General features: G+C 40.7%; 2 protein-coding genes across 2 annotated transcripts; one reads left to right on the forward strand and one right to left on the reverse strand.

The window, feature by feature from the left end:
• The first annotated feature begins 5,221 nt into the window (after nt 1–5,221).
• Nucleotides 5,222–13,670, forward strand: CYBC1 (cytochrome b-245 chaperone 1). The gene is made up of 7 exons (XM_084298636.1): nt 5,222–5,393; nt 7,910–8,040; nt 9,222–9,263; nt 10,422–10,495; nt 11,114–11,210; nt 12,657–12,801; nt 13,354–13,670. The coding sequence occupies exons 2-7, from the start codon at nt 7,956–7,958 to the stop codon at nt 13,481–13,483; spliced, it is 573 nt and encodes a 190-aa protein (XP_084154762.1). The 5' UTR covers nt 5,222–5,393; nt 7,910–7,955; the 3' UTR covers nt 13,484–13,670.
• Nucleotides 13,671–18,793: 5,123 nt separating this feature from the next.
• Nucleotides 18,794–26,860, reverse strand: HEXD (hexosaminidase D; the record flags this gene model as incomplete). Its single annotated transcript, XM_084298327.1, has 12 exons — nt 26,729–26,860; nt 26,234–26,343; nt 26,051–26,138; nt 25,786–25,950; nt 24,195–24,378; nt 22,763–22,834; nt 22,116–22,311; nt 21,083–21,165; nt 20,202–20,280; nt 20,025–20,126; nt 19,436–19,525; nt 18,794–18,962 (listed from the first exon to the last, which is right to left on the reverse strand). The coding sequence occupies exons 1-12, from the start codon at nt 26,807–26,809 to the stop codon at nt 18,794–18,796; spliced, it is 1,419 nt and encodes a 472-aa protein (XP_084154453.1). The 5' UTR covers nt 26,810–26,860.
• Between the last annotated feature and the right edge of the window lie 70 nt (nt 26,861–26,930).

Genomic DNA, 26,930 nt, shown 5'->3' on the forward strand with positions numbered 1-26,930 from the left:
GTCTCCCTTGAGCCTCCCTCTTCTCCAGATCAAACAACCCCAGTGCCCTCAGCTGCTCCTGGGGTTGTTTCAAAGTTACTAAACACAAGATTAAGCATGTTAAACCAACAGGGCTTAATCTCCCATTTCTCAAACAAAATACACATATCAGTGCCCTGTTTGCAAACACCCATCATGAAACCTTCAGCATAATGTTACAGGGTGCATAGCCCTGCCTCCCACACCTCACCACCCCAGCAGCACCAGTTAAGGCACTTCACATCCATGTCAGTGGTTGCCTTCCTAAATCTCACGTTGTACCATTTAAGAATGATGATTCAACCCGTATTGTGCTCACTCTGCTTTTTATGCATCCCTTCCATTTAAGCAGCCGTATAAGCATACGCCTATGGCTGAGCAGAGCGTTTTTTCAAGTATAAAAAATAACCTTTCAGAAATTAAACCACGGAACTTCCACCAAGCATGTAACTTCCTCTCTGAACTGCAACTTTCCTTTGCAGAGTGCAACATAAATTTCTTCCTGGTACAGGTAAGGTCTACAGCTTTAAACCACGTTTTTACTTATTTATTTATTGTTAAGCACAAATGGCAATGTTGTACAAGAACTAGAGACAGTAATCACTGCTTAATTTTGTAACCCCACAATGTAACTTCCCACTATTTTTTTCTTACTGCAAACTGCCTATAAAAGATATCACATCCAGAGAAGTGAATGTCTTAAAATCTTTTACAGCGAAATCACCAGTCTAATTAGTGTTCTTAAAGATAACCCTAGAGTAGAATGTAAAAATAATGCCTTTTTTTTTTTTTTTTTTTTAATTTAGAGATTGAGGTGACATATCACTGAGGTTGAGGAATCAGGAATTCCTTACTACTACTACTAATGAAAGCACATAGAAGCACCATTTCTTATTGCCTATTTAAAGAAAAACACTATATATATTGCTTTATATATACACCCTGGAAAAAATATCACTAATCCTTGCTTGAGGTAAAAATTAGAATAGCTACAATAATGACAGTTCCCTGTGCTTCTGCTATCTTCATTCAATATGCTTTCATGTTTTGTATTACCATGTTAGTACAAGAATTTTTAGAGCACTACAATCATTCTAGAGCAATATAACTTAAGACTTTGGGTTTCCTACAAAGTTACTAGAATGCAGCATTTAGGGAACATCTTGTTAAAATCTTTTTCTGTCCCTCTGGGTGAGTATCTTCTTATGAAAAAACTGTGCCAATCTTATCCTTATTCCACAAGGGTACAGTACGCATAGTTGCATTGTCAAATATAGCAGTAGTGTTCTCAGTTAGGAACATCTTGAGATTTGCAATTAAAGTCATAGTTAAAATCCTTCTGTTTCACACTTATGATTATGCTTACTTTTGTTATCCAAACTTAATACAACAACTCTTTAAAAGATGTGACAGCTTTGGATATTTCATAGAATCATAGAATATCCCAAGTTGGAAGGGACCCATAAGGATCATCAAGTCCAACTCCTGGCACCGCACAGGTCTATCCAAAAGTTTAGACCCTGTGACTGAGTGCACAGTCCAATCGCTTTTTAAATTCAGACAGGCTCGGTGCAGTGACTACGTCCCTAGGGAGCCTGTTCCATTGTGCAACCACCCTCTTGGTGAAGAACCTCTTCCTGATGTCCAGCCTAAACTTCCCCTGCCTCAGCTTAACACCATTCCCGTGGGTCCTATCACTGGTGTTTACATTGTGGTACTGGTGTTTATATTGATAATTCTGCACAGATCATATTTAAAATATACGTATTTTTAGTTTTCCCTCATATTTCTTTACATTCATAATGCAAATCAACATCTAAACATTTGCAGAAATACTGAACCATCTGAAAACATCTCAAGTGTACCTCTGCCTTGAGAACACCTGGGCTAAATTAGTTTCAATTTAAGAATTCAATCAATAAAAAAGAGCAAAAACTTGTACAAACCGGGGAGCATGCAAGGAATCAATATTTCAATGCACAGTATAAGATTATACTCATGCAGTTATTAGATAATTAGATGTCCCATTTATATTACTGCCGAGGACAACTTCTGCTTTCCATTAGCTATTTATACCATTTTCCCATAGAACATCACATCAGTTACCATCAGCACTGTGCCTGACAACCCATTTTCACCTGCCCCTGGGGCGGTAGCAGTTAGCATCCTTGCTAGGCTGCAAGGCTACTACCAAAGAAACTCAATGTAAAAGCTTTTCTATGTCAACAGTAGGTAGCATTTAAAAGTATTAAGAAAGGACACTTTAAGTGTCCTCTCCTGCCGTATTTGGCCTCTGTTGCTACATTTAACATTTATACCTGTAGCTAAAGCATTTATACCAAGAATGAAATAGAAAACTAAGTATTTCTCTATGAAAACAGTACATTGCAACCCATTTCAGAAAGCTTTAAAGGCTATGCATCAGTGCTGCGAGGCACTGTAAGCTGCAAATGCCTCCTCAAGTCAGTGACAGCATATGCCACTCAACAGCTGTCAGAATAGGCAATAAATCTTAGTTACAGCTGGTAAACATGTATTCCATGAAATGAGCAATTTCCAGGCTTTATACACAATGTTCCCATAGAGTTCAGTGGGGCAATGGGATGATACCATTTCTATCTGGGACCGACAGTCAATTCAGTCCAGCTGCAAAACACAACACTAGATTAGTGACTGTTTCCAACCATTTAAAATCAAAAGACACTAGGAATTCTATCCTGGCATGTTAATAAAATCACACACATAATGCACTGCTGAATTTCTAAGTTTAAGGGAAGACTTTGAACGGAAAAAAAAAAGTACAAGGAACTACAAGAGAATATTTTGGAAAAGGGTCTGGAATTAGGAAAAAGAAATAAAGGCACAAAGTCAGAGTCAAACTAATCAAAATAAAGACCGGTTCTGTCATATTTGCATGTTCTTGTGATTAGATCATGACTTAGAATTTACAAGTCTATTTACTATACAATGGCTTAAAAATGTTTTTATTGAGCAAGATCTCTACAAGTAGTCAATTACGTATCTCTGAATTTCTCTTCTGGCAAATAGTTTTTGTTTCTGCAGCAACATGTTTTGGATTTCATTATGTTCTAAGTCCAAGATTAGGCTTTTAAAATGTGTTTCTTCCTCAATTTATTTTTTTAAATCAGTAGGCATATCGCCACTTACCTACTTCAAAGTACTGTAATAAAATCCCCAGATTATTGCACAAGAAATGTCATAAGAATTATTAATCAATATCAGATCTTTGCCCTATTACAGTTTAGACATATGCTTGATCACATGTGGGGTATTTCCCATATTTTAAATAATTTCCCTCTAACTTCATAATTAAGTCTTTCCAGTTTATCCTGTTGTGGCTTTAGCAGAACTGGAGAAGTATAGAAATGCTAATATTTTAGCAGATAGCAATAGAAGAATAAAACAGATCCTTATTGGTATGTTGTGTGATATATATTGACTGGAGGGGACAAATGAATTTCTTCACTCTACTCTAGAGACAAGAAGTCTTTGTACTTTATCACATGGAGTGCCTTAACATTTGGTTTCCAAAGAAACTACCTACATTTAAAAGCTGACCGCTGCTTAGATTATTTTTATCATAAGCCATAGAAACTCAGTTGCTTGTTTGGGTTGAAAACACAAGATACTTATTACTTTGTATTATTCATCCAAAGCCAGCAGCTGGTACCTCATGACTCCCAAGCATGCCAATTCAAGCTTTCAGTTCCTTGTAGCCCTTCCCCATTCACATAGTTGTTCTGTTACACAACACAGAAACTGCAGATCAGTTTGTATTTTCTATTACTTGCAGTATATTAACTCCATAACATGGAGTCTGAGTCCTCCCTCCCCCTAATCTTCAAACAGTTAACTCTGGACTGTCTAATCTAAAACTAATGGACTTTGGACTGTCTAACATAAATCTAAAACCATTCACTGTGGAATCAAAAACTCAGTTACTGTTCACCAGCAATGATGTTCTGGAACAGCTGAACAAACTTCAAGCATATGGCCTTAAGCAACCCCTCTGGAGTATCTGGATTTCTATTAGGAAAATATCAAAAATTAAGTGTCATTAAGAAAGGATCACATTCCTGTGCAACTGAGAGAGAACCAAGTATCTTCAGGAGATGAAATGATCCATTGATTTACATAAAGGAAATTTAAGGAGTTGTACTAGGCTACAGGTGCCCACATTTTACCCATTTTATCCCAAATCTTAAATGAGCTGATGCTCTAATAGATTAAACATGAACAACTTTCATACCTGAATGATGTTTAACTACATTTGAAACACAAAGGAATTTTCAAATATAGCTTACAGTCCACGACAGGAAAGTCACTCAGGATTTCAAGTGAATTGGAAACTCTCCTCCCCAAGCAACAGATTTTCCAAACCCAAGCCTACAGGTGATATGTAATTAATGAATAGTCATGGCATTAATATTAAACCTGTAAGCACTTCTTCTTTTTTTTTTTTTTTTTTTTTTTTTGCTTTGCAATTCCTGCTGCACTAGACATTCCAAGTCCCAGCTACTGGGTCTTCTATAGACAGCTATCTTGAGACAATTTTGTGATACTGAGAAATCCCTTTCTAACCTCACTGTGCAGCAGCCTCCTGTCTGTACAACACTCACGAAGTGCAAGTAGTGGCTCCTACCCAGTGCAAGTGCTCTGTGACAGTCCATGCCCCAAGTACACACGGCTGCCACTGAGAGCCCTGGCATACATCAGCCTAAGGGAGGCTGTATGCACTGGTGCTGCCAAGCCCAAGGGCACTCTGGTGGGGCTCCCTGAATGGAATATGCTCCTCATTGCACCCCTGTTACCTCCTAGCCACAGCACCTTGACCCAACCTCACAGCGACAGGTGACTGTCAGGTTATGAACAAAGGACCATGCCCACCTCACCCAGAACAGGCCTAGCAAATTGTCATCAAATGTGTTTATTAAAGCCCTTCCACACGTTTTATCTTGTTCTATAGCATGTAGGGCCCCTCCTCTACTAACACACAAGCTTTCCTGCTTTTTTTTTACGAGGGTTAAGCCATAAAACGCAAATAACGCCAGCCCTTCAGCAACACAACACTCCCTCTTAGTAGCCATCTTGAACACGGGCACGGCGCCGCCATCTTGGGCGCTGCCCTTCCTCCTCTAGCGAGAACCAAGCCACCCCTGAGCGGGGCGGGCGGGTTTCTTCAGCCACCTCTTTGCCCTCACTAAAAATGGCCGCCGGCACATCCGACCCTTCTTAAGACGGACGAGGCACCGTTGTGGCCCGGTAGCGGCTCTTTGTGGTCGGGGGCTGCAGGAAGCGAAGGCACCAAGCATCCTCCCCGAGGCGCTGCTGTACTGCGACGGCAACGGGGGCAGGTAGGGCAGTGGGGAGCGGCGCCTTTTGTGGGGCAACTGGGCTGAAGGGGCACCGGGACGGTCCGGTAGGGGCTGGAGAGGCGCCGGTAGGGTCTGGTCCGGGCTCAAGGGGCGCTGGTCCGGTGTGGGGCGGGCTGGGGCGCAGCCCCCGTCAGGCGGAGGGTGGCGCGGCGGGGGCATCTCGGTGGGGTGGGGCGGGATGCTGAGGCATCGCTCAGACTTCGTGATGGTGTTCATCAGTCATTTATCGTTTGTTGATCTATTTCAAGTGTACCGTGGATCCCGGGGCTTTCAGTGGCTTTTGGGGCCTGGAGGAAATGTGTCTGTGTTTCACATGGTGCTGGGGATCAGTTTAATGTCAAACCCGATAAATTGCTTTAGAGCTGCTTGTGTCCTGTTGTGATCTTAAAATTGTTGTGGCAAACTTGCCGTGGTTCTTAAAAGCATGCCCATGACTTCTAGGAAGTGCCTTTGTGCTTTGTATTCCCTGAGGCACCTGTCTTGCACACACCTGTGTCTGAGATTATGCCCCTGGTTTGGATGACACTAAGCTGACACTGGCATTTGCATGGTTAGACTTCCCTGAATGAATATGGGAGGGGAAGGAAGGCATAATAGAAGCTTGCATTTATGGATTAAACTTCTATGCAAATACACTCTGTTTTCACCTGAGTGTGTATTTCATTAAATATAGCCATTTTTTTGCAGGTATCTCTGTGTATTTGATGCCTTATCAAATACTTTTTAGGTTGTAGGCAGGAAACTACTTTGTACATGCAGAAATCTATTCAGATGCATAGAGAGCACCCCACAAAAGCCATTTGAAAATCAAAATTTCATGCGTAACATCCGGAGGAGATGGAGCACGTACATAAGTTTCAGATTCTCTCAGATGTGCTGTGAAGAGATTGAAATCAGTCCTGTGTGCTTTTTATTTAAATGAAAAGACATTACCAAGTCAGTTTTATTAAATGGAAAACCAAATCGCTTGCAGCTTTGTATCAACACTAGCTAGTCTGTGCAGAACTGTGGGAGTGTCATGTAGCATTTAAGAATGGCAAGATAAAGGACTAAAAATTGCATACTTTTTTCCTGTCAGCCTGGATGTGCTTGGGCCTGCTCTGTTTTTCATGGTTTTTTGAAGATGCATTGAATATGGGTATTCTTCAGGAAAGCCGTATCAGATGTATGCAGCTAATACCTTCTTAATGCTAAGCTCCTGCAAAATGACTTGAGTTGGCTGTTTAATGATGAAAATACCAAGTCAATAGAAGGAATTGGTGCTTAGTGTCCTCAATAATTAATGAACTGTTTAATGTTTAAGGTCTTACAGCCCCAGAATGATTCACAAATATTAAGGTTCCTAACATACCAATTGGGGAAGTTGATATGCTTTGTAGGATATTCTTTGTAGAAATCCCTCTTGGAAGAAGTGCTTAGAACCCTCTACCTTAATTAGTATTAAGGTTGTAACAAAGAGAAAATAATGGAATAAATTTTTGATTGAAGCCAACATATACCCTGATAACGTTATGATGCAATGCTTACCATTTATTTCTATTTCACTTTTACTGGATTGTGGTCTTTGTAATGACAAATCTCGACTTGCTTACTGGAAGAGAAGCAGTAAGCAGCCTGTCCTTTCTCTGTTGACAATTCTGATCAGATCAGCTGGGTTTTTATGCCCCTTGAATCTGGTACAAATTTGTTTTTATGCCTGTGCTGATAGTATTAAGGTAGGATTGGGTTTTGCCCTGGAGCTCACAGTCATGTCAGAAGTCAAATTCTCTATATTGTAGATAATAAGTAGATGCTGAAAATGCTGCGTGGGGTTGTCCAGCTCTTACTGGTTTTGACTAGTACCTGTTGTCTTAATCTCTGCTGTTACTTTGTGTTTAGGCTGAAGACATGATGTTGCTTGGGAGAGTGGAGCATTAGTGGAAATCTGTTTCTATTCTGGATTTGGCTTGGAGGATGGAGGGCCGTATATGGCATTATATGACACTGGCACTTGGTTAGGCTGAGGCTGTAACCCCTGCTGTTCTGTCATTTGGAATGAGACCCAGCGTGTGCAGTGCAAAAGGCTGCGTTGTCCCGCTTCAGCTGCTAGTACATTGTGGCTGCCTTTGCAGTTAGTACAAATGCTGTCAAGGAACACTTATTGATTTATTAGTTTGAAGAATTGTTAATTCATGAAGCACTCACATCATTTCAAGTTCTTGTTTTTCCACATTGCCTTCTGCAAGTGGGTTGTGGCAGAAAGGAATAGAAACTTTATCCCTGAAGTAAGAAATTTCTTGGAGAGTAGTTCAGTTTTCTGTTACGCAAGTCTCTTCCACCTGAGTGTTTCCGCTTTTTAAAGCGTGCATATTGTTATTCCTGTGAGGAAAAAGGCCCTGTCCCAAACTGGTACATGTTTGTAGTCTAGGTTAAGACTTGATAAGAAGCCCTGACAAATGCTAAGAAGGGAGAGTGTTGGAGTCAGCAACAACTTACTATTTCTCTGTTTTGTCCAGCAAGGTTTCATGAGTCAGACTGGGCTGTTTGGAGTTTCTTCTGAAGATGTACATGCTGGTTGAAAACCGCACAAGTTCCTTTCTTCATCTGAAGAGGTCACCTGGCATCAGATCTTGGTCTGTCTTTGTTGGTAAGACTGCAGTATTCCTCTGTTCATTTCAGAGCTTGCTTTAAGGAAAGGGGTGAAGAAATAAATTCCTGGAAGAGCCTGTAGCGAGAAATGTGTATCTTTCAGGTGTCTTCTTCGTGGAACATGATTTTTACTTGAATTCTCCTTTAGTGCAGTTTCTCAGTGGGTCTGAAATCTCTTCCTCAGTGTGGTAGTTTTACTCTGTGACTGATTATTTTTCAGTCTGTCACCTGCAGAACCTCAGAGGCTCATGGACTGAATTCTAAGAGTCTTGAAAGGTCAGGAAAAGAAAGTTGTGTCATAGAACAATGTAGGTGTTTGGAACTTCTGAAGAGAACCCATGCTTGCATTGAAAACTTGAGGTTCTCAGAAACGGAAAAATTTGCAGTGGATGCACTGGAGCAATGCTGGAGATAGATCTTGCATGTGGCTAACAGTGAACTCTTGATGGCACTGTGTATGTGAAATAGAAAGTTGTGCCTGATGTTCTGAAAGCCGTCTGTTTTTAAACAGTATTGTATATGCAGAAAAAAATAGGGGTGGTATCTATTAGGACCACCCTGAGAGCTTGTGGGGGAAATGTGGTATATCTTACTTTCCACTTGGGTAGATCCCACTGCATTAACACTACAACATTGTCATTGTTTTCAGTGATTTGGTTTGTCAAAGCTGCATCGAGACAAGATCTTTGCAGTTGCAGTCGCTCTGCCACAGCTTCCTCCTGAATGGAAGAAAGCAGTTGGTAGCCTCTGACATAACTTTATTGCACAACTCTTCTGTTGGCTCCACAGCACTTAAGAGGGGAAAAATAACCTTTGTAGTGTAAGCATGATGAACATAAATGCTAGCACACTCAATGCTGTACTGTGCTCGAGAGGCAGTAGGTGCAATTAGACTGAGAGTCCCTCTGAAATCCTGTCCATGATTCTGTTACTACCTTTTATTTCTGATCTCAGTCCCCTCTGCTTCTTAATTTCTTTATATAGAGAATGGGAGATTTTTATATTGAGTTCAGAGAAAAATAACTGACTGTCTTTGTATAGTAATCAGTGTTGCAATTGCAAGTCCCTTTTTTTGAAAAGTATTCTGATAAGTAATTGCTTTAATTTGAGTATTCATATGTTTTCAGGGAATCTTAGGTGGTGTGAGCTGCTTGTTCTAATTCTCTCCTCTTATTCTAGGAATAGCCTCCATAGGGTTGGCTGCTGCTTATTACAGTGCAGGTAATGGCCTACCATTTTTTTCTGTTGATCTGTCTTTGACTCCATGCGGCTCTGTCTGGCCTCATAAAGGCAGTATAGGTACCTGTCATACTTCGTGGTGTCGATATTAAAATCCAATAATTGTTGCCTGTGTCTGATATTTAGTACTCTGGCATATTTTGCTTTCAGAGTGTTTTAAAAATGTGATTAGTTGGTCCTCACAGCTCTCCTGGAAGTCACATCATGATTGTTTGCCACCATAGTGAAATGATTGCGTTGCCTTTGGAAGTGCTCTGTTTCTCTGGAAACTGTTAGAGCATCACTAGCAGAGATTACTTAAACAAACAAAAAAACTTTAAAGAAAACCTTTAAAGAACAGTTACTGCTGCATCCCCCACTGCCAATAGAGCAGAATACATCGAATGACAAATCCTTCCATATGTGGAATTCCGTAGGCTGTCCTGTGATTCTCTTGCTGCATCCTGTTGAGTCTCAAATTTTAAAGCTAAACAGTGTATAGGAATATTCTACTGATATAGTCCATATTTTTTTATTGGAAGAGCTTAAGTCCAGTGAATGCTGCTTCTGACTCCAACTATATCAGACATCTTAGACATTGCTACAAAGTACTCTGAAATAATTCTGAGCACAGTTCTGCTCTCCTGCCAGTGAAAGTCTGAATAAGCATGTTGTTTAGGCTGCTATATGTAAACATTTAATAATATAAAATAAATGTTTGTCAAGAGGGCTGACTTTCCTTTTATGAAGAAACATGTTTGCTTCAGTGAATTGCTTTCTGTTGTCCCTCACCCTTGTCCTCTGCAGCACTAATGTTTGGGAGTTGATGGCAGGTTGAGAGTTTTGTGGATGCCTTTTAAGATGCCTTTTGCTTTTAGGGAAGAAAGATGTGTAATGATGCTACAGCCTTGGAAATAATACATATACTTAAAATTCTGCATGGTTTGGAGCCCAGTGTAGATGGAGTCTTTGGAAAAAAATAATTCCACTTTTATTATTTTGGAAAAGTGCTGTAAAATAGCTTATATCATACTTAGGCAAAAATTTTGCACCAGAGAAACCACTTTTTTCCTTGTTGCCTTTTAAAGGCACATGTAGATCTTAAAATGTTGAATACCAAAGAAGGAAAAATCCTAAACTTGTACATCTTTTGTTGTTCAGACAGCTTGGCATGGAAGCTCTTCTACATGGCTGGGTGTTTCTTTGTGGCAGCACAGAATCTGGAGCAGTGGGAGGTAAGATGCTAAACTGAGGAAATGAGGCTGTTGTGCTAGTTCAGAAACAGTCAGACGTTGACTTTGGTAGCCTGATGCACTTTAGTATCATGAAGTTAAAACAATTTATGCTTTTAGTTTAGAGGAAACACTTTGAAATTGCTATACTGGGACTAGAATTAATTACGACACTTAATTCTTGAACTACATAAGCATGACAATGATGCTAAACATAAGCCTTTTTTAAAGGGAAGACCTGCCCTAAGATGCTTTGTGGCTTTCTCCATGTAAATGAGCAAAATAAGCCAAATGCATATGTGAAAAGTGAGAATTACAGGAGCACCAAGTGTTCAGATTTTATTTCAGGCATAGTTTTTATTACATGAAGAATGTAGCAGGATGGGCAGTGAAACCAGCTCTAACTTGGCTTTAGAAATTGTGTAGGAGATATGGTGAAGCCTGTTAAAAGCCAAGAGCAAGACTTCGGTTTTAATGGCCCAATAGTAGAAGACTGTCTCTATTAAAAATAGCTATATACTTTTCTGATTATTTTCACATGAAACTGCTATATGTATTATACTTTGAAGCCTAGCTATTGATGGTATTCTTATTGCTATTTTTTGTTTTACAATTTTACAGGAAGCTATATTTGATAAGAACAAGGGAACAGTCTTCCTAAAAACATTCAACCTCTACAGAAAAATACTGACTTTATCAAAAGGAGGCAATGAACAAGGTGAGAAAGCAGTATCTCTGGTAGCAACTGTGATTGATTAACAACAAATGCGTGCTTACCCATTTGCTAACACTCTCTGCAGTTTTGTACTCCAGTTAGCCACACTTGTTTCCATATCTATTTTGCATCCAAGCTGCAGAAGTCATAAACTGCCTCTCAGGACCGACGTGTTTTTCACGTTGGGGTACTGAAAGCATTGTGTTAGTCATTTTAATTCAGGATAACTAAGCTTATGTGTGGCTTTCTGTAATAGTCTGAGCCATTCCTTTGGAAATGCTCATATTTTCCTATCCTACTTTGCTAATGGGACTGGTGGAAAGGCAGAAATCTTGGATCCCAGGGTTGAAATTTCTGTCCTAACTCAGGTTTAGTAGCAGGCAAATCTTTAAATATGATGTGCAAGAAGTCATGTTGCATATTGCAGAACTGGTAACTGAGGATGGGAGAGCAATTAGACATCTAGGGAAAGCACACTTAAAAAAAAAAAAAAAAAAAAAAAGGTAGTGGCCATTCAATTTTATGCTTCTGTATATTTTATTCATACATGTATGGGTTGATATAGCAAGTACACTTGGGTTCCTAACCTGTGGTATGCAACCCATTTCAAAGTGGTAAACAGCCAAATCCAGAGCAGGTAATTTCTCAAAGCAGGGCCAACAAGAGCAGGTTGCTCAGGACTGTGTCCAGCTGGGGTTTGAATGTGTCTGAGACTGGAGATTTCACCTCTCCGGGGAACATAAAATCATTAAGGCTGGAAAAGACCTCCAGGATCATCTGGTCCAACCATCTCTATACCACCATCACCCACTAAACCATGTCCCCAAGCACCACGTCCAACCTTTCTTTGAACACCCCCAGGAATGGTGACTCCACCACCTCCTGGGGCAACCCGTCCCAACGCCTGACTGCTCTTTCTGAGAAGAAATGTCTCCTCATTTCCAACCTGAACCTCCCCCGGTGCAACTTGAGGCCATTCCCTCTAGTTCTATCGCTAGTTATCTGTGAGAAGAGGCCGATCCCTAACTCCCCACACCTTCCTTTCAGTTGCAGAGAACAATAAGGTCTGCCCTGAGCCTCCTCTGCTCCGGATTAAACAAACCTGGTTTGTTTGTCCTGGTTTGTCTTTCTCTTCAGAGGTGCTTTGCAGCTGGTTGGCCCCCAGCTTGTACTGATGCTTGGGATTATTCTTGCCCAGGTACAAGATTCACAAGATTCCCTTTGAACTTCATGCAGTTCCTGTCTGCAGTTTGTCCTGTCTGCATTTCGTTCGCAATTTGTTTTGCCTGAATTGCTCAGCAATTGCTTGGTATTGTAAAAGTGCTAGTTGTACGGGATCAGAGCAATAGTGCTCAAGAACAGAGTTCCAGTCCCACAAGTCAGGAGTAGTAGTGCTGAGAGTTTTCAGGAATGATAGTAATAGACTTTATTTTTCACATCTGTTTACAGTGGTGGCTCTACTGCATGAGATCAGAGATGTGGATGTGGAAGAAGAGACTGTGCGGTATTTTGGGAAGGGTTACATGGTTGTGCTACGGTTTATCACTGGATTTTCACACCCACTGACTCAGAGCGCTGTTCTGGGCTGTAGAAGGTGAAGTGTGGATTTTTTTAATTATGAAGTATAAGATAGGAAATACCAATCACATGGACCAGTAACTGCCAACTATTGAGACAGTTATCTTGGTTCTATTATTATGCATGTTGATGTTACCTTGTGTTGTTCAGTTCAACTTCTTTAATCCTTTTAATTTTTAATACCATCCTGATCAGGAGACTTACTGTATTTAGGTGTTTTAGATGCCTTAGTACTGCATGCCTGCTTCACAGCTCAACTGTGCAATGGCAGATTAATTAATTTGATTGTTTTGCAAAGAGCGTAATCATCAGTTGCCAAAGGATTGATAATAAAAGCAGCACCTTACAAGGAATCTTGCAGCAGGGCCTGTGGAAAAAGGATTGTATTCTGATGTGGTAGTAATTGCTTGGCTTTGCATGCCTTCACATGTGGGATGCTGTCAGTCATGCTCTATGCCATGTATCAACTGGTCCTTCAACCAGCGATTCTCAAGAATTAGTGTGCCTGTTTTTGATTAATCAGCACTACAATTCCATTAACTCTTACACTGTTTCTTCCTTTCCACAGTGATGTGGAAGCAGTTGCCAAGCTCATTACTGGCTTTCTGGAATTGGACAGAGTGGCAAGCCAACAAGATCTCTATGAGAGCAGCGAAACAGAGGCTAGTGACGCTGATGAACCACAGGATGAATATTAATACTGTCATGAGCTGAAGAAAGCAGAGATTTTCAAACATCTGGAAAATATGCTGGTTCTTCAGAAAGAAATTCCTCAGTCTTGACCAGGGCATTTATATACATGTGCATTTTCAATGGGAGGAATCTGTCTTAGGGCACCTCTTACAGTGCTAAACTGCTTCAAGATCCACACTCCCAATAATGCCATTGTAGAGTCCAAAGCAAATTGTTTTATTTCTTCCTTTGACTTAGTTCCTGAATGTGGAGGTTGCTGTCTTCTGAATTTTGTCAGCTCATCGAACACATTTAGGAATGGTTATTTATTAATGTATTGGTTTGAAATTGTTTATTACTTTTCCATTGATGAAGTGGAGATACAGATGAAAACTTCCACTTATTGCAAACATCTGCTGCAGGTACAGTATGTGAAATACAGAATAGTTGAACTTGTAATTCATAACACAGTGCTTTGAGGTTTTCCTTGAAGTATTGCGTATGATGGAATATATTGCTAAATTGTTTTTAAGCAGCTTAATATATACAATAAGGTGATGCAGGGTAGTGGCACTTTTATATTCTCTACTACTGACTTGCCATTAGATACTAGTGGGAATCAAAGCTTGAGTGACTGTCTGGAATTCTAAACATCAGGTTGATCAATTGATTGCACTGTCTTCTCTTGGACTTGCCAAGGAGCCATAAATAATAACCACAGAATGATCAGGTTGATCATCCAGTTTTTGACATGCTCTGACTTAATCCTATTCTGTTTAACTTCTGGGCATAGACTACCCAAAGATAGAGTAGCCTTATTCTAGACTTAAACTTCTACTATTTTAACTGTGTATTTAGAAAGGAGACAAGCACATGTTACTTTTAGGTAGGGAAAGGACTGTCATACATTGCAGCCTAGATTTTTTTTTTTTAATGTTTCCTCACTTGAAATGTGTTTTTTTTTTTTAAAGATAGCTGGGATATATCTAATGTTTTGCTTATGCCCATGTCTTACTTGGTACTGTCCTCTGTTCTGACCTGTCGTTTCACGAATACATAAATATAGACTTTCCAAGGTACTTTTTCCAAATTAAAGCTACCTCTATTAGTCAACATGTTTTGCTAGAACTAAAAATTCCTTGTGCCTATATCAACATGTCAGTATGGTAAGACAAAAGTTGTAATGAGTTGCAGTTTCCTTCTGCGTGCTAAAATTGCTTGTATTAAAGTTGATCAGCTTGTGTTAGGAGTTGTATGGTTTTAAGACCTGCCTTAAAAAAAATGCTTGTAGTACAGATTCCTCAAGGAGATCTGAATGGGCTACCAGGTAACTGAGTGGTCTGCCTTCATGTTTAGCTAGCAGTTAAATGTCTTTTATCAACAGTTTCTTCAGGGCTTAACCTGCTTTTCTGTTTCAAAGCACTCTACCTCTTAAAGTAAAAGCTATGAAATGATTTCAGCAGAAGCTAGATCACGTAGCATGTTCCAGCTGTAGGAAACTGCACATGCTTATCTGACCAAAGACAGGCTGTATCATGATTTTGCTTTTGCTTCCAGCCATTTATGTCAGCTGTGAGACAGACGTAATCTTACTGTTGTTGCTTTGAAAGGTTTATCAAAAGTGTAACAGGGAGAGAGCTGCTTTTGATGCAGCTCAACTGTGGCACAGAAGCAGGTCTATCAGTATAAAATATGAGAAACTTGTAGTCATGTTGGTATCAAAGCAGACCTCTGCAAATGGATGTGCTTGTGAAGTCCTCCAAACTGGTTGGCTAATTCTTTGGCTTTTAATTTCCATGTTGCTAGGTTTATGAGGCTGCCATGTACTAATGTGGGAAAATAGGTTGCAGCTAATTAACCATATTTGACCTTTATTCTAAAGCACAACTGTAAAACTACAAATCCTCAAACCTGTTATAAAATAAAAAACAGAATATAACACTTTAGAGAGATCTTCATTTAAATCCACTCTAATATGTACCCTCAGTAACACTTAATCTGGAGAGGAGAATGAGATTTGGCATTTGGAAAACTTTTTTCAGCACTCTGTAAAATGAGCATCAAGTGTTGTAAGGACTTCCAGGAGTAAATACTGTAAGAACTGCGTATGAATGATATAATGTAAGAGAGCTCTACCTACATATACCTATTTTGTAGCAAGGATATCCAGCAGGAGTACACAGTGTGCCTGTGCATTGCACTTAATATTCTGAACCTACAGATTTGACCATTAAGCGGATGAAATGGACAAAACTGCCTGCATTTGATCTTGATTTCACAGTTTTTTTATATTTCCATGAGAGGTAATGTCACAGGGAAAATACACAACATGTTTTGGCTTTCCAGATAAAAACTGTTTTTATAAAGGCATTTCTGTTGATCTAATGCTATACTGTATCATGTGCCCTGCTTCTGCTGAGTTCTTCTGTTCATCTAGCTTGCTGTGCATTCTGGATATTAGCATTATGTACTTAGGTATCATGTAATATTATATAAAGACTAAACCAAAATGTAAGGAAAACTCAATTTCCAGAAAGCGGCAAGACCTGCTGTAAGGTATTAGGTAGCTTGTAATACGTTCTGTGGAATAAGTTGCATTTATAGCTGCTGTCCAATGCTCAGCTCCTTTAAGATGTTCTGCAGTGGTCCTCCCACCCTCTGATTTCCTATTTATACTAGGCAGGCAAGAGAGGACTGCAATTTTGAAGCCCCGTCTTTCATTTAGAACAGCTGGTGTGATCCTCCCTGTACTGTTTGTTTTGCACATGGCAGCTCTGTTCCCATAAAATCTAGAATGACAGAATGGAATCATAGAATGGCTTGGGTTGGAAGGGACCTTAAAGATCATCTGGTTTCAACCCCCCTGCCATAGGCAGGAATGATCTAAAACAGTTTCAAATGAGAACCTGAATTCTGTAGACTGCTAACAACAAAGGGTGACAGAATTCCTTAAATGCTGTGGGTTCTGCCTGCAGGCCATATGTTGGACACTACGGACCTGATATGTAAAACTGGGAGCTTAGTATATCATGAAACCAACCTACAGTGCAAGTAAATGCAACTTGGTCCTTGGATTCTATAGGTGAATGTGTATCAGTCTGTGTTTCTTGACTGTGTGTTTCTTGATTCAGGTTTTGAACTGTCTTGGTTAAACGGTTTGTCCTTTGTAGTTGGGAGACGTAGCCAGATAACCAGATTTCCATGTTTTGCAGTAACTGTGCATGGAAAAATAACCTGCAAGTTGCAGTTCACACGGATCTGGTTGTGGCAATGTTTGTGGACTCGTGAAATAGCTTGAACTGCTCAGAACAGCAGGTGCTAACTCAGGACAGGTTCTGTTCTGGCCTTGCTATCCTCCAGAGTGCCTCAGCTGCCTCACTCTTTTTAATTGTCCTCTCATCTTTTCTTGTCACTGTCAGTGTTTTGTTGAAACCTTTTGTTTTCTCAGTTTCTCTTGGGTCTAGCATATAAAAAGGCTCAGTAAATGTAGCCTTATGTGTGCCTGATCTAAAGCTGCGGTACTAAAAGGAGTGAGTAAAAGACTAGTTTTGGCTAGTGTACGCCTAGAACAGTATTACAAGAGACGTATTCAAGCTTTCTGTACCTCAGGATGCCTAGTAACCTGAGATCAGGCAGCTGTAGCTCATATATGACTTAAGTACACTTTGGAGTCTGCATAACATGTTAAAATCTACCCCACTGCCCCATAAACCAAACACTTTCTATAAATAACGCTTTTCAATATAACTATCAGAAGAACCATTTGGCAGATGCTTCAGCTTAAACTTGAGTAGCACATTTTGAAGTTAATTGTGTGTATACAGTTGGGAGAGATCCTGGTCTTAATAGTCACACTGAACAGAAGCTAGACTTCGTGTTGTACAAAGGTAGAAAGTTGCATTATCTAAACTATGCTCTAATATTCCTGTATTTCCCAAAATGAGATGTGCCAGTAACTAGGATCACTTCTTTGGTTTCAAAGAACATCAAACTATGCCATATACTAGAAATGTGACTCTTGTGCTATATTTATGAAGTTACACAAATAATAAAACCCAAGCTGGCTTACATACTAAAGAAGTGATAGTTCTGACGCTGTAGTAGGTTGCTGAGGCAGAAATACTTCTGGAAAATACTTAGAAATAGCTTTTTTTACTTTAATATGCAAGTAGAATTTCAGCAAGGCCCTGTATGTTTGTCTTTTTCTATTAAAAATAAAAGTCCATTGATAAAATCAACTTTAACTTGTTTTATGTCATTAGTATTTTTCTTTGACTGTAATTAAAATGTATTAATATTGATGGCTGTCTAAATTACCACTTGGCACAGGCCTACTGGCTGGGGAGGAGAGCAGAGTGGATGAAGCACCAATATGTAACTTATTCCCGACCCTGCTTTCACTTACACATTGTCACATAAGCTAATAAAACCAACTCTCCACTGGTGCATAAATGTGCATTTTTCCTCTTAAAACCAAACCAACATACCGTATGGAAAACAAAGGCAGGTTTCAACACATTTTGGGTACCAAATGATTCATTAGAGTAAAATAAGATCTTACTGAGTTAAAGGTATGCAACTTTTGAGTTAAGGTTTACAGGGCAGTTGTGTATCTCTATCTAAAAATCAGATGGGCTGAATTCCTAGAGCCTTATTGATAAGATAAAGATATGTTATGCTATGCTATAGTTCTTGTACTGTATGCATCTAGAGCTATGCTCATTTTACAATTCCAAGAAAATGTCCATACTTGTGCTTCCAAAGTAAGACTCTCAAGGAAGCAAACTTGAGTATGCATGGTTAAGTAGCGTACTTAACTACCTGACTTTCAAATTACTTTCCCTTGTAATTATCTTAATGTTCCAGTTAAGTCTGCATATATCTTGCTATATGTATAGCCCATATGTATCTTACTATAGCTTATTGAAAATTCAAAATTAAAATAATGTCAAGAGCCCTTTTCCCCTCATTCAGCAGACTTTGCTCATGGTTCAATTCGGACAATGCTGCAGTGCAGCAGATACACTGAATTTGGGAAAGTGTTTTTTTTTTTTTTTCCTCCCTTCTGCCTTGTAAATATGGATTAATTCTGACCCACTCCTTTCTGGTCTGCGAGGAAACCAAATCTGACAGGGCAGGTGATTTAAGGCTCAGCAGTGTCAGACTTCAAGTCTGTATTTTCATTCATTAAGCTGAAAAATTCCTTTTTGCTCTCAGTGCACTTCTGTTTAATCAGTTGTTGCCTCAACTCTTCAGATGACAAACTAGCTCTCTGATTAGTTGCAGATATCCCCATGTCATTTCACAAGGAATAAAACAGACTAATTGGAACACACCTAGGTTTGTGCTTTTATTGCTTTGTCTAAATCATCCACCACTTGTTGCAGCTTTTGTAGGCTGGGGTGGACGTTCTCCTCCATCCACTCCTCTACAGTACTGTTGTGGAAAACTTGTTCCATGGCTGCTTGGAGGTCTTGCACCACGGCATTCCACTTTGACAGAAGACTAACCAAAAATCAGAAGGAAAAAAAATAATCACGTGCAAGAAAGTTCTGCCTCAAGGGAGGCCCAGCTTATTGGGACTTTTAAAGGGGATACAGTTCTTAGGATGACTTTGCAGAAGCAGCATTTGCTAGAAGAGCTCAAGGGACTTGATTCTGTGCAAATGGCAAAAGGTTGATGCTGCTTGCATTTAAGTATCATTAATCTTGGTAATTTCCTTAGGTAATGACACATACAAGGGAGAGTGCTCTGAAGACTAATTTTGTACTTGTATTCAATGATCTTGTTCAACAGAAGGCAGATTAAGACAAATGTGCTCTTCTTTTTAAAACTGTATTATGAGCACATCATATTGATTGATTTCCATCGATGCTTCTGGAGTAAACACAGAAAAAGGCAAGAACTCAAAGTGGAATGAACTTGCTCACCTGAAATATTAGACTTTTTCCCCTAGAATGTGAAATAGGTGGTGTTACCTTATTGCATCTGGCTGAAAATGATGCATTATTATAGGATGAATAATCTTCCTTTTTCTGTGGTAGGGACTGAACCAGCCTGTGACATATCTGAAAATGAACAGTTTTTGAAACAAGCAGCAATGCAGGCTGAGAAGGAGGTGACAGAGCTTTAGCTTTATCTCACAACTGGGGATAATGCCTAAGGAATAAGTAAATTTAATTCTGTCTTTGGAACTAGCTTGTAAAAGACTGTTAGTGGCAGATGACAATAACTGATCACCTGCTGAAATGTAAGTTTCAAGTTCTTTTTCTGTAACCATACGATTAAAAGTGTTCATTTTTAGTTTAAAGAGCAGTAAGTGCTAATTCAATAAAGAATTTGATTGTTAAAAAAAAAAAAGCACAGAATGTTTAGGAATGCAGCAGAAATATTTAAAATATGTTTTGCTGAGGTGTCAATATATAGGGATGCAATGCCTGAAAGGTGGAGCTTGATGTTTAAGTGAATTGAATAGTCACTTTACTGGATTTCCTTGAATATACAGCCAATTTGTAGATGAAATAGCCCCCACGCTCCTGCAGACAGAATCAAAGTAAACCTTTTTACCTGTTCCTTTCAAGAAGTTCATCCACAGATGACTTGAGGTAGAAACTAACTTGTGTCACCAGGGAAAGAATAGTGCTCCCAGGAAAGGTCCCCAGACTTGTGCTGTCCAAAAAGAACATTAGTTTCTGAACTTACCATGCAATGAGAAGCATCTGAACCCAGCAGATGGAATTTTACCTCATGAAAGTATCAATTTCCAGATTGGGCATTCCCAGGAGCTTTTCCACATTCTCTTTAACCGTTTCAGAATAGCCACCTGGGCAGAAGACAGTAGAAGTAAACAAAAGGAGCCTAAGCAACCAAAATGTTTTTAAGAGAGTGTCTTTTTTTTTTTTTTTCCCTGGAGTATTCAGCATTGGCCAACACCTTGGATGAAGAATTTTTAAAAGGTAAAATGGAAACAGAACAAGGAAAAATCTTGAGGGTTGTGGTGAGTAGGTTGTCTTTCATGGGGCTTCTTGTGCTACATGAAGCACTTTCAAGCTATGATTTTTCCATTCAGGTTACTTAAGATTTTTAGTACCTTAGTTAAACGTATGTTGCGGTTTTCTGTTTTGAAAAAGAAACATGGAAAGATAAATATTCTGTTGGTAACTGCCTGTGAAGAAGCCAGAGACTACAGTTTTTTTTTTTTTTTTTTTTTTTTTTTACCACACTTCTTAGATTAGTTTTAAGAAAATGGATTAGTTTACACTTAGATGTTGTTTACATGTAAAAATTATTAGTCTCACTTATGTTCCAGCAGTGTTTCATGTTAGTTTTCAAATAAACAATTCAATTTCTTAATTTTTCCAGTATGAACGAAGAATTCTGTGATGATTTGCAGGTTAAAATGCAACCAATAATTAATATACTATGGCTATTTTTACATACATTTTGAGAATTTCTTACACCCCTACTGCAGGCCTGTGAGATGCATGATCTATTGTTTGCAATTTGGAACATGATCATACAGTCAAACCACCTCAAAATGTGATAAGCCTGTGCCAACCTGAGGGCAAGGTTATTTCACTCTTGTGTTAAGCTTTAGCTCAGAGAGAATAAAGTTGTCATTGTACCGTTCTCTAGTGCCTGCAGACATACAGCCAATGATGGAATTGCCACAGGGAAAAGCTCACACAAAACAGAGAAGTGATCATACCTAAAAAAAAGAACACATTTACTAATTAGACATTCCAGTCTATTACTAGAACAAACTTAAGCAGTGGGAATTGTTAATATTCCAATCACCAAAAATCAAAGAGCTTTAGAAAATCAGTTTCTGTCTTAGAGAAAGTATCTTCCGTCTCTGAAATGCTACATATTCCTGTTTTACTAATTAGAACAGATACTGAACACGTGATGCTTAAGCCAAATTAGAATTAGACATTGGAATTCAATTCTCTGGTATTCCCTTAAACCTCTTGACTAGCACATAAAAACCTTTTACCCCCCCCAGGCCAAATTCCTCTCCAAACTTCCTTCTATTTTTGAATCCACATTAGACATTCAGCTTCACACTGAGTTGTTAACTATGACTTCTTTTGGTAGTAATTAGGTATTGGAAAGAATTATTAAGGAATACTGCTGGATATTCAAGAGTTCAACAGGGCTGTGAGAACTTCTGTAGGTTGAGCTGAATTTAAATTCTTTTGTCCTGTGCAGTTAGAGTACAATCACTTGAGAGATCTTCCATGCCTCAGATAAAACCATTTCTTTGTTTTACAATATAACACATCCTTTTTGATTGTTACTACAAATGTTAAGAATTTGGATGTTATGTGAAGAATATAATTTGTGGGCGGAGGAGTCACAGTGCTGTTTATAAGCAGTCCAAGGTGGCACAAAGTACATTCAAGCCTTCAGATCCAATCTGCTACTGTTGGTGTATGGCAACAGGCTGTTTCTGCTTCTAAAGCTTGTAGCAGTTGGCTGGAATTCTGAAATCCACATTTTGCTGCTTTTACCCGACTGAGTATAACCAGCAAGAAGGATTGCAGTGTTGCAAAGGTCCTCTGTAAATGCCCAACCTCCTTGTGCCTCTTAAAGAGTTTTTGGATGGAAGTTTGCTTCCACATGATCCTTGAAACCATTAGAAAAGATACTACTTACCTTTGCCAGCCGGTCAGCGCGATACCTTGAAGCACATCGGTGGGGGTACTGCTTGCCACTTTCAGCCACTGAAGATGGTTTTGTAAGTGGTGTCCAATGAGCGTTAGAGACTGATTCACCCCTGTAGCTCCTTTAAAAGCACTGGCAAACCACACCTTGGAGAAACCACATCTACGATACTTCTCTACAAGAAGCACTGAAATAAGACACAAAAGAACACTTATCAGATATGGTTTTTCTCCACTTCAGCCCTGACTGTAATGCTCCAGTTAACAGGAATTCTGGGCTCTGAACTGTTCTGTTGGATAAGGAGCCATGAGGTCTACTGAGTCATTTTTGCTGGTAATACACAACTATTAAATGCATTATAACATTGACAAGAGGTGGGCAAGTCTTGTATACTTGTCCAAAAAATTAGCTCCTATTCTTTCAGTGGGGAATGTCTGCTGCCTTAAAGTAGTTCACTAGAATTCTCGCATAATAATGGCTGCAAAGCTGTTTTTTTTTCTTTTGAAAACATCTCTGGACTGTATCTACACAAGATGACCACCTTCTCCACCAGCACGCATTTTCTTCCCTTCAAGGATTAGCACTGATCAGTCTTTTTGAAACTCTTCTTCTAAGCAGCTCAGCAGAGAAGTACAAACCTTTGCTCTCCACATCCAGGTCTGCTGCATAGTCCCAGATCATAGGCTGCACGAGCTGTGGGACTCCAGACTCTGAAAGGAACAGGGTTATTTTAAATAATAGACAATGGCCTGTTAAAGGTATTAACCAAATACATATTATTGGTGCGGTAATGCATGACTAAAACAAACAATGGCTTGTCACTGAAATTCTTCATGTACAGTTCAGGTGTTCATGTGTATTTTCAGCCTGGCCAGGACTTTGAACATGCAAGTTCACGTGTCAGGGTCCTCAAGTCCTACAACATCTTGAAACCACTAATGTGGACCATCAGTGACAATTCATTGGCGATGCCATTCGTCCCAAGTCCGTCTTGTTCCCAGGCTCTTGAATCTAGTAGTATACCTGCTGGGCTGAACTGGTAGAGCTGCAAACTGTACGTGCAAGATTTTGGCTAAATTCAAAGGGAGTATTCACCCTTTAAGTTAGGGATTGTTTAAGCTGTGTTTGCAGAGAACTTAGCTTTTCCGGGTGCCCTGAAAGTCCAAATGAAGATAAACGTTTAGCTTCCTTTTATAATCAACTGCCTGACTAGTTTTAAAAAATGAGAAACTCTGACTCCTGCAGAAGCTACAGTAAAATTGTACAAAAATTCAGTATTTTAACCGTGTATCATTTTAGTTTTAGACTGCTATTGCTTGTGGCAGTAGAGCACACGTAGCTAGATGCTATGCTTCTCTTGTGGAAACTGCAGGGGTGTATATGGATTTTTTCTGTGACTATTTCCCACCATGAAAGCCATGAGTAGGTCAATCAGTGCTCGAGTAGCTGTATGGCTCTTCATGGTACTGTCTAAATCTGTTCAGAGCACACATGTAAGGTGGAAAAAGCTGGATCTCCAGCTACATTAGAACTACTCAACTTTTAGCAGCATTTGCATATTTTTCAACAAAGGAGGTTCCTGACATTGAGGCTGTGGAGCTATTCCACAATTCAGTATTGGAGTTCCTCATTAAGTTCCTCATTAATGTACTGTCAAAGACACTCACAGGGTCATGGCCTCTCCTTCTGAACCGGGTCTATGGGCAGCAGTTGCTGCACAGAGCAACAACTAACATTAGAAAGTGGTAAAAAGCATAGACATTTAGGATGAGACCAGCTTTTTTTGAGTGGATAAAGAAAACAGAATTTATGGCAGCCTCTGCATGATGACTGTTTTTGTTAATTACCTGTGTATTACCATATAGAAAACTAACGTGCATACGTAATGAGATTTGATCATGTTTGTGTGATTGCCAAGGACTCTTCTCCTTAGTTTATTGGGCCATACCTCAGCTATTCTCAGTTTTTTTTTTTTTAATTATTTTTCAACTACCAGCAAGTCTGTTTCAACTGACTGTGTGGACTTTTTTGAATGCTACAAAATGACTCACCCCATCACTGGTCACACACCTGCCAATGTTTCCTCACTTATCCCTCTGAGCATGTCATCCCACACGATGGGAGTCACAGTGGGGTAAGACAAGGCCATACAACTTGCAACTGCTTTTATATGGGATAAGCATAGCTTTTCTGGTGTGTTCTCTTGTTGTTGCAGCCACTGCTTTGACTCTTCTCCTTCACCAAGGTAGTAGACCTGAAACATCAAACAAATAATCCTGACTTCTTGCACAGGAAGTGGGGCAAGCTTCACAAAGTATCATTGAATCACACAATACTCAAAAACTCTCACACTGCTGTAACATGCTGAGTGGACATATTTCAAAGCACATCTCAGTGTTAGAGACGCTGTACACATTCAGTCTGCAGGAGACCCTGGTCTGGACTAAATACATCACGTAAGGGAAGCTTCATATATGAATTCAAATACCTATTTAATTCCTATATGAATTAAGGCATGCTGTATTTGGTTTTGGATGGATTGTCTTGGGAGTAGCTCTCTCCAGTCTTGGTTCAAGAAACCTAGCAACCTCTAAGGTCCTGAAATAAGTAAAGTGAGGTTCCTGTCCTGGAGATTATTTGTACATGAATCTAGAATTGATTTGGTAGCATGTCCAAGAGTGGTCTCAGCATACTTATTCCTATGTATGTAGTGGATTTGGGTCCATTACGATGGATATACATTTAAGTTCTGTTATTTTACAGCAGGTTTCATCTAAAACCTGTTTATTCTGTGCAAGTACAATTTTGCTTTATGAAAACTTCCATGTCCCTATCTAACCTTGCCATTAGTTCCCAAACAGCAGGATTCAAAATGCTAAGCCAGCGTCAGTACAGTTAAGGTTGATCACAATGAATTTCAGGGATCTGCATGCCATAGGGATAGCTTTAAGAAACTCTGAGAAAGGAGAAAAACCTCAGGGTTCTCTTTCAAGGAGGCAAACTGCCTAGAGAACAAAAACCACTTCCCACCCCAGAAGGGCTTACTTCGAATAGCTTGGCCAGAAAAATGAGCCAACATCCTATGTCACAACTCACGGCTCTTAATGAATACTTCCAATTGATACCTTAGTTTGAATTCTCATTTGATGTAAAACCAAATTCTGAGTTCGTAGAACAAATCATAGAATGGCTTGGGTTGGAAGGGACCTTAAAGATCACCTAGTTTCAACCCCCTGCCATAAGGAGGGATGCCAGCCACCAGATCAGGTTGACCAAGGCCCCATCCAGCCTTGCCTCAAACACCTCCAGGGATGGGGCATCCATAGCTTCTCTAGGCAACCTGTTCCACTGCCTCACCACCCCTACAGTGAAGAATTTCCTCTTGATGTCTAGTTTAAATCTATCCTTGTTTAAGACCACTCTCCCTTGTCCTATCATTATTTACCCACGTAATTCTCCTTTGGGAATTACAGCCAAATCAATAGGAATGACATCCTAAGCTCCCAGGATGGCTTAGCATTGAAAGCTTTTCTATTCTGGCTCGTGCTGGTGCTTCCTGTCCCCAGAACTCCACCTGCACATGGCCAGGGCACCACTGAAACGCAGAAGTCTCAACCCTTGCTGCCGTGATAAAAACCTCCTGGCTCCAGAAAAGTCCCACCTCATCGCATCCTATGTGGAACCACTTCACGTCTTCGTGCAGCGCCATGACGTGATCGATCATGGCTTTGACCAGCGCCCGCGACTCCTCCTTGTGCGGGTTGAGAGCGTTGGGAAACATCTTCACCTCACGCAGATGGGAAAACTCCTTGTGCTTCAGCACGAACTGCGGCAGAAAACCAAGGTGAAGGCAGCTTCAACTGGCTCTGGGGGTCCCCACAACCCTCAGCCGTGCCCCATCCTGGAATCCTGAAGCCCCCGCTCACCTCCATGTGCCCGAAGCTCTGCACCAGTGGCACCACCTCCAGCCCCTGCTCCTTGGCGAGGCCCAGCAGCTCCTGGAGCTCCTGGCGGCTGCGGGACAAGGGGCAGGGGGCACAGTGAGGACCGAGCCGAGCTGAACCAAGCTGGGCTGGTCCCGCAGTGTCCCCCGGTCCCCCCAGTGCTACCTGTAGGCGTGTGGTGCCCGCAGCGGCTCCAGCGGCCCCGTGTAGGGAAAGGTGTCCTCGTACTCCAGCAGCAGCCCTGTGGCGCCCAGGGTGCGGAGCAGCGGCAGCACCTGTGGCAGGGGGGTTTAGGGCTTTATGGCCAGGGTTTAGGCCTTTAGGGTTGGGGTTTAGGGCTTTTGGGCTTTGGGCTGGGGTTTAGGGATGGCTTTAGGACTCAGCGCCACGGTTTACAAATGGGTTTAGGGCCGGCCTTGGGGCTGAATTTAGAAGTTTAGGACCGGCTTTGGGGTCGGCTTTAGGGCTGGCTTTGGGGCTGGGTTTAGGGCCAGGATTTAGAGCTGCTCTAGGGCTTAGGGCTGGCTTGAGGATTTGGGTCTGAGTTTAGGGCTTTAGGGCCGGCTTTGGGGTCAGGTTTAGGACTTAGGGCCGGAGCTTTAGGGTCGGGTTTAGGGTTTTAGGGCCGGGTTTAGGGCTTTAGGGCCGTCCCCCCCTCACCTGCCGCAGGTAAGTGGCTCGCGGCGGGGCGCCCTTCAGGTCCAGGTGCACCAGGCGCTGCCGCAGCCCGCCGGCCGCCATGGCCGCTCCGCTCTCGATTGCTCCTGCCTGCGGCGCGGCTCCGCTTCCATCGCTTCGGCTCTGGGCGTGTGAGGGGGGAGCCGCTCGGCAGCCGCCTGCTCAACCCTGGCAGGCGGGGCGG

This window comes from Netta rufina (genome assembly GCF_964035555.1).
Source record: "Netta rufina genome assembly, chromosome: 19".
Lineage (NCBI taxonomy): Eukaryota > Metazoa > Chordata > Aves > Anseriformes > Anatidae > Netta > Netta rufina.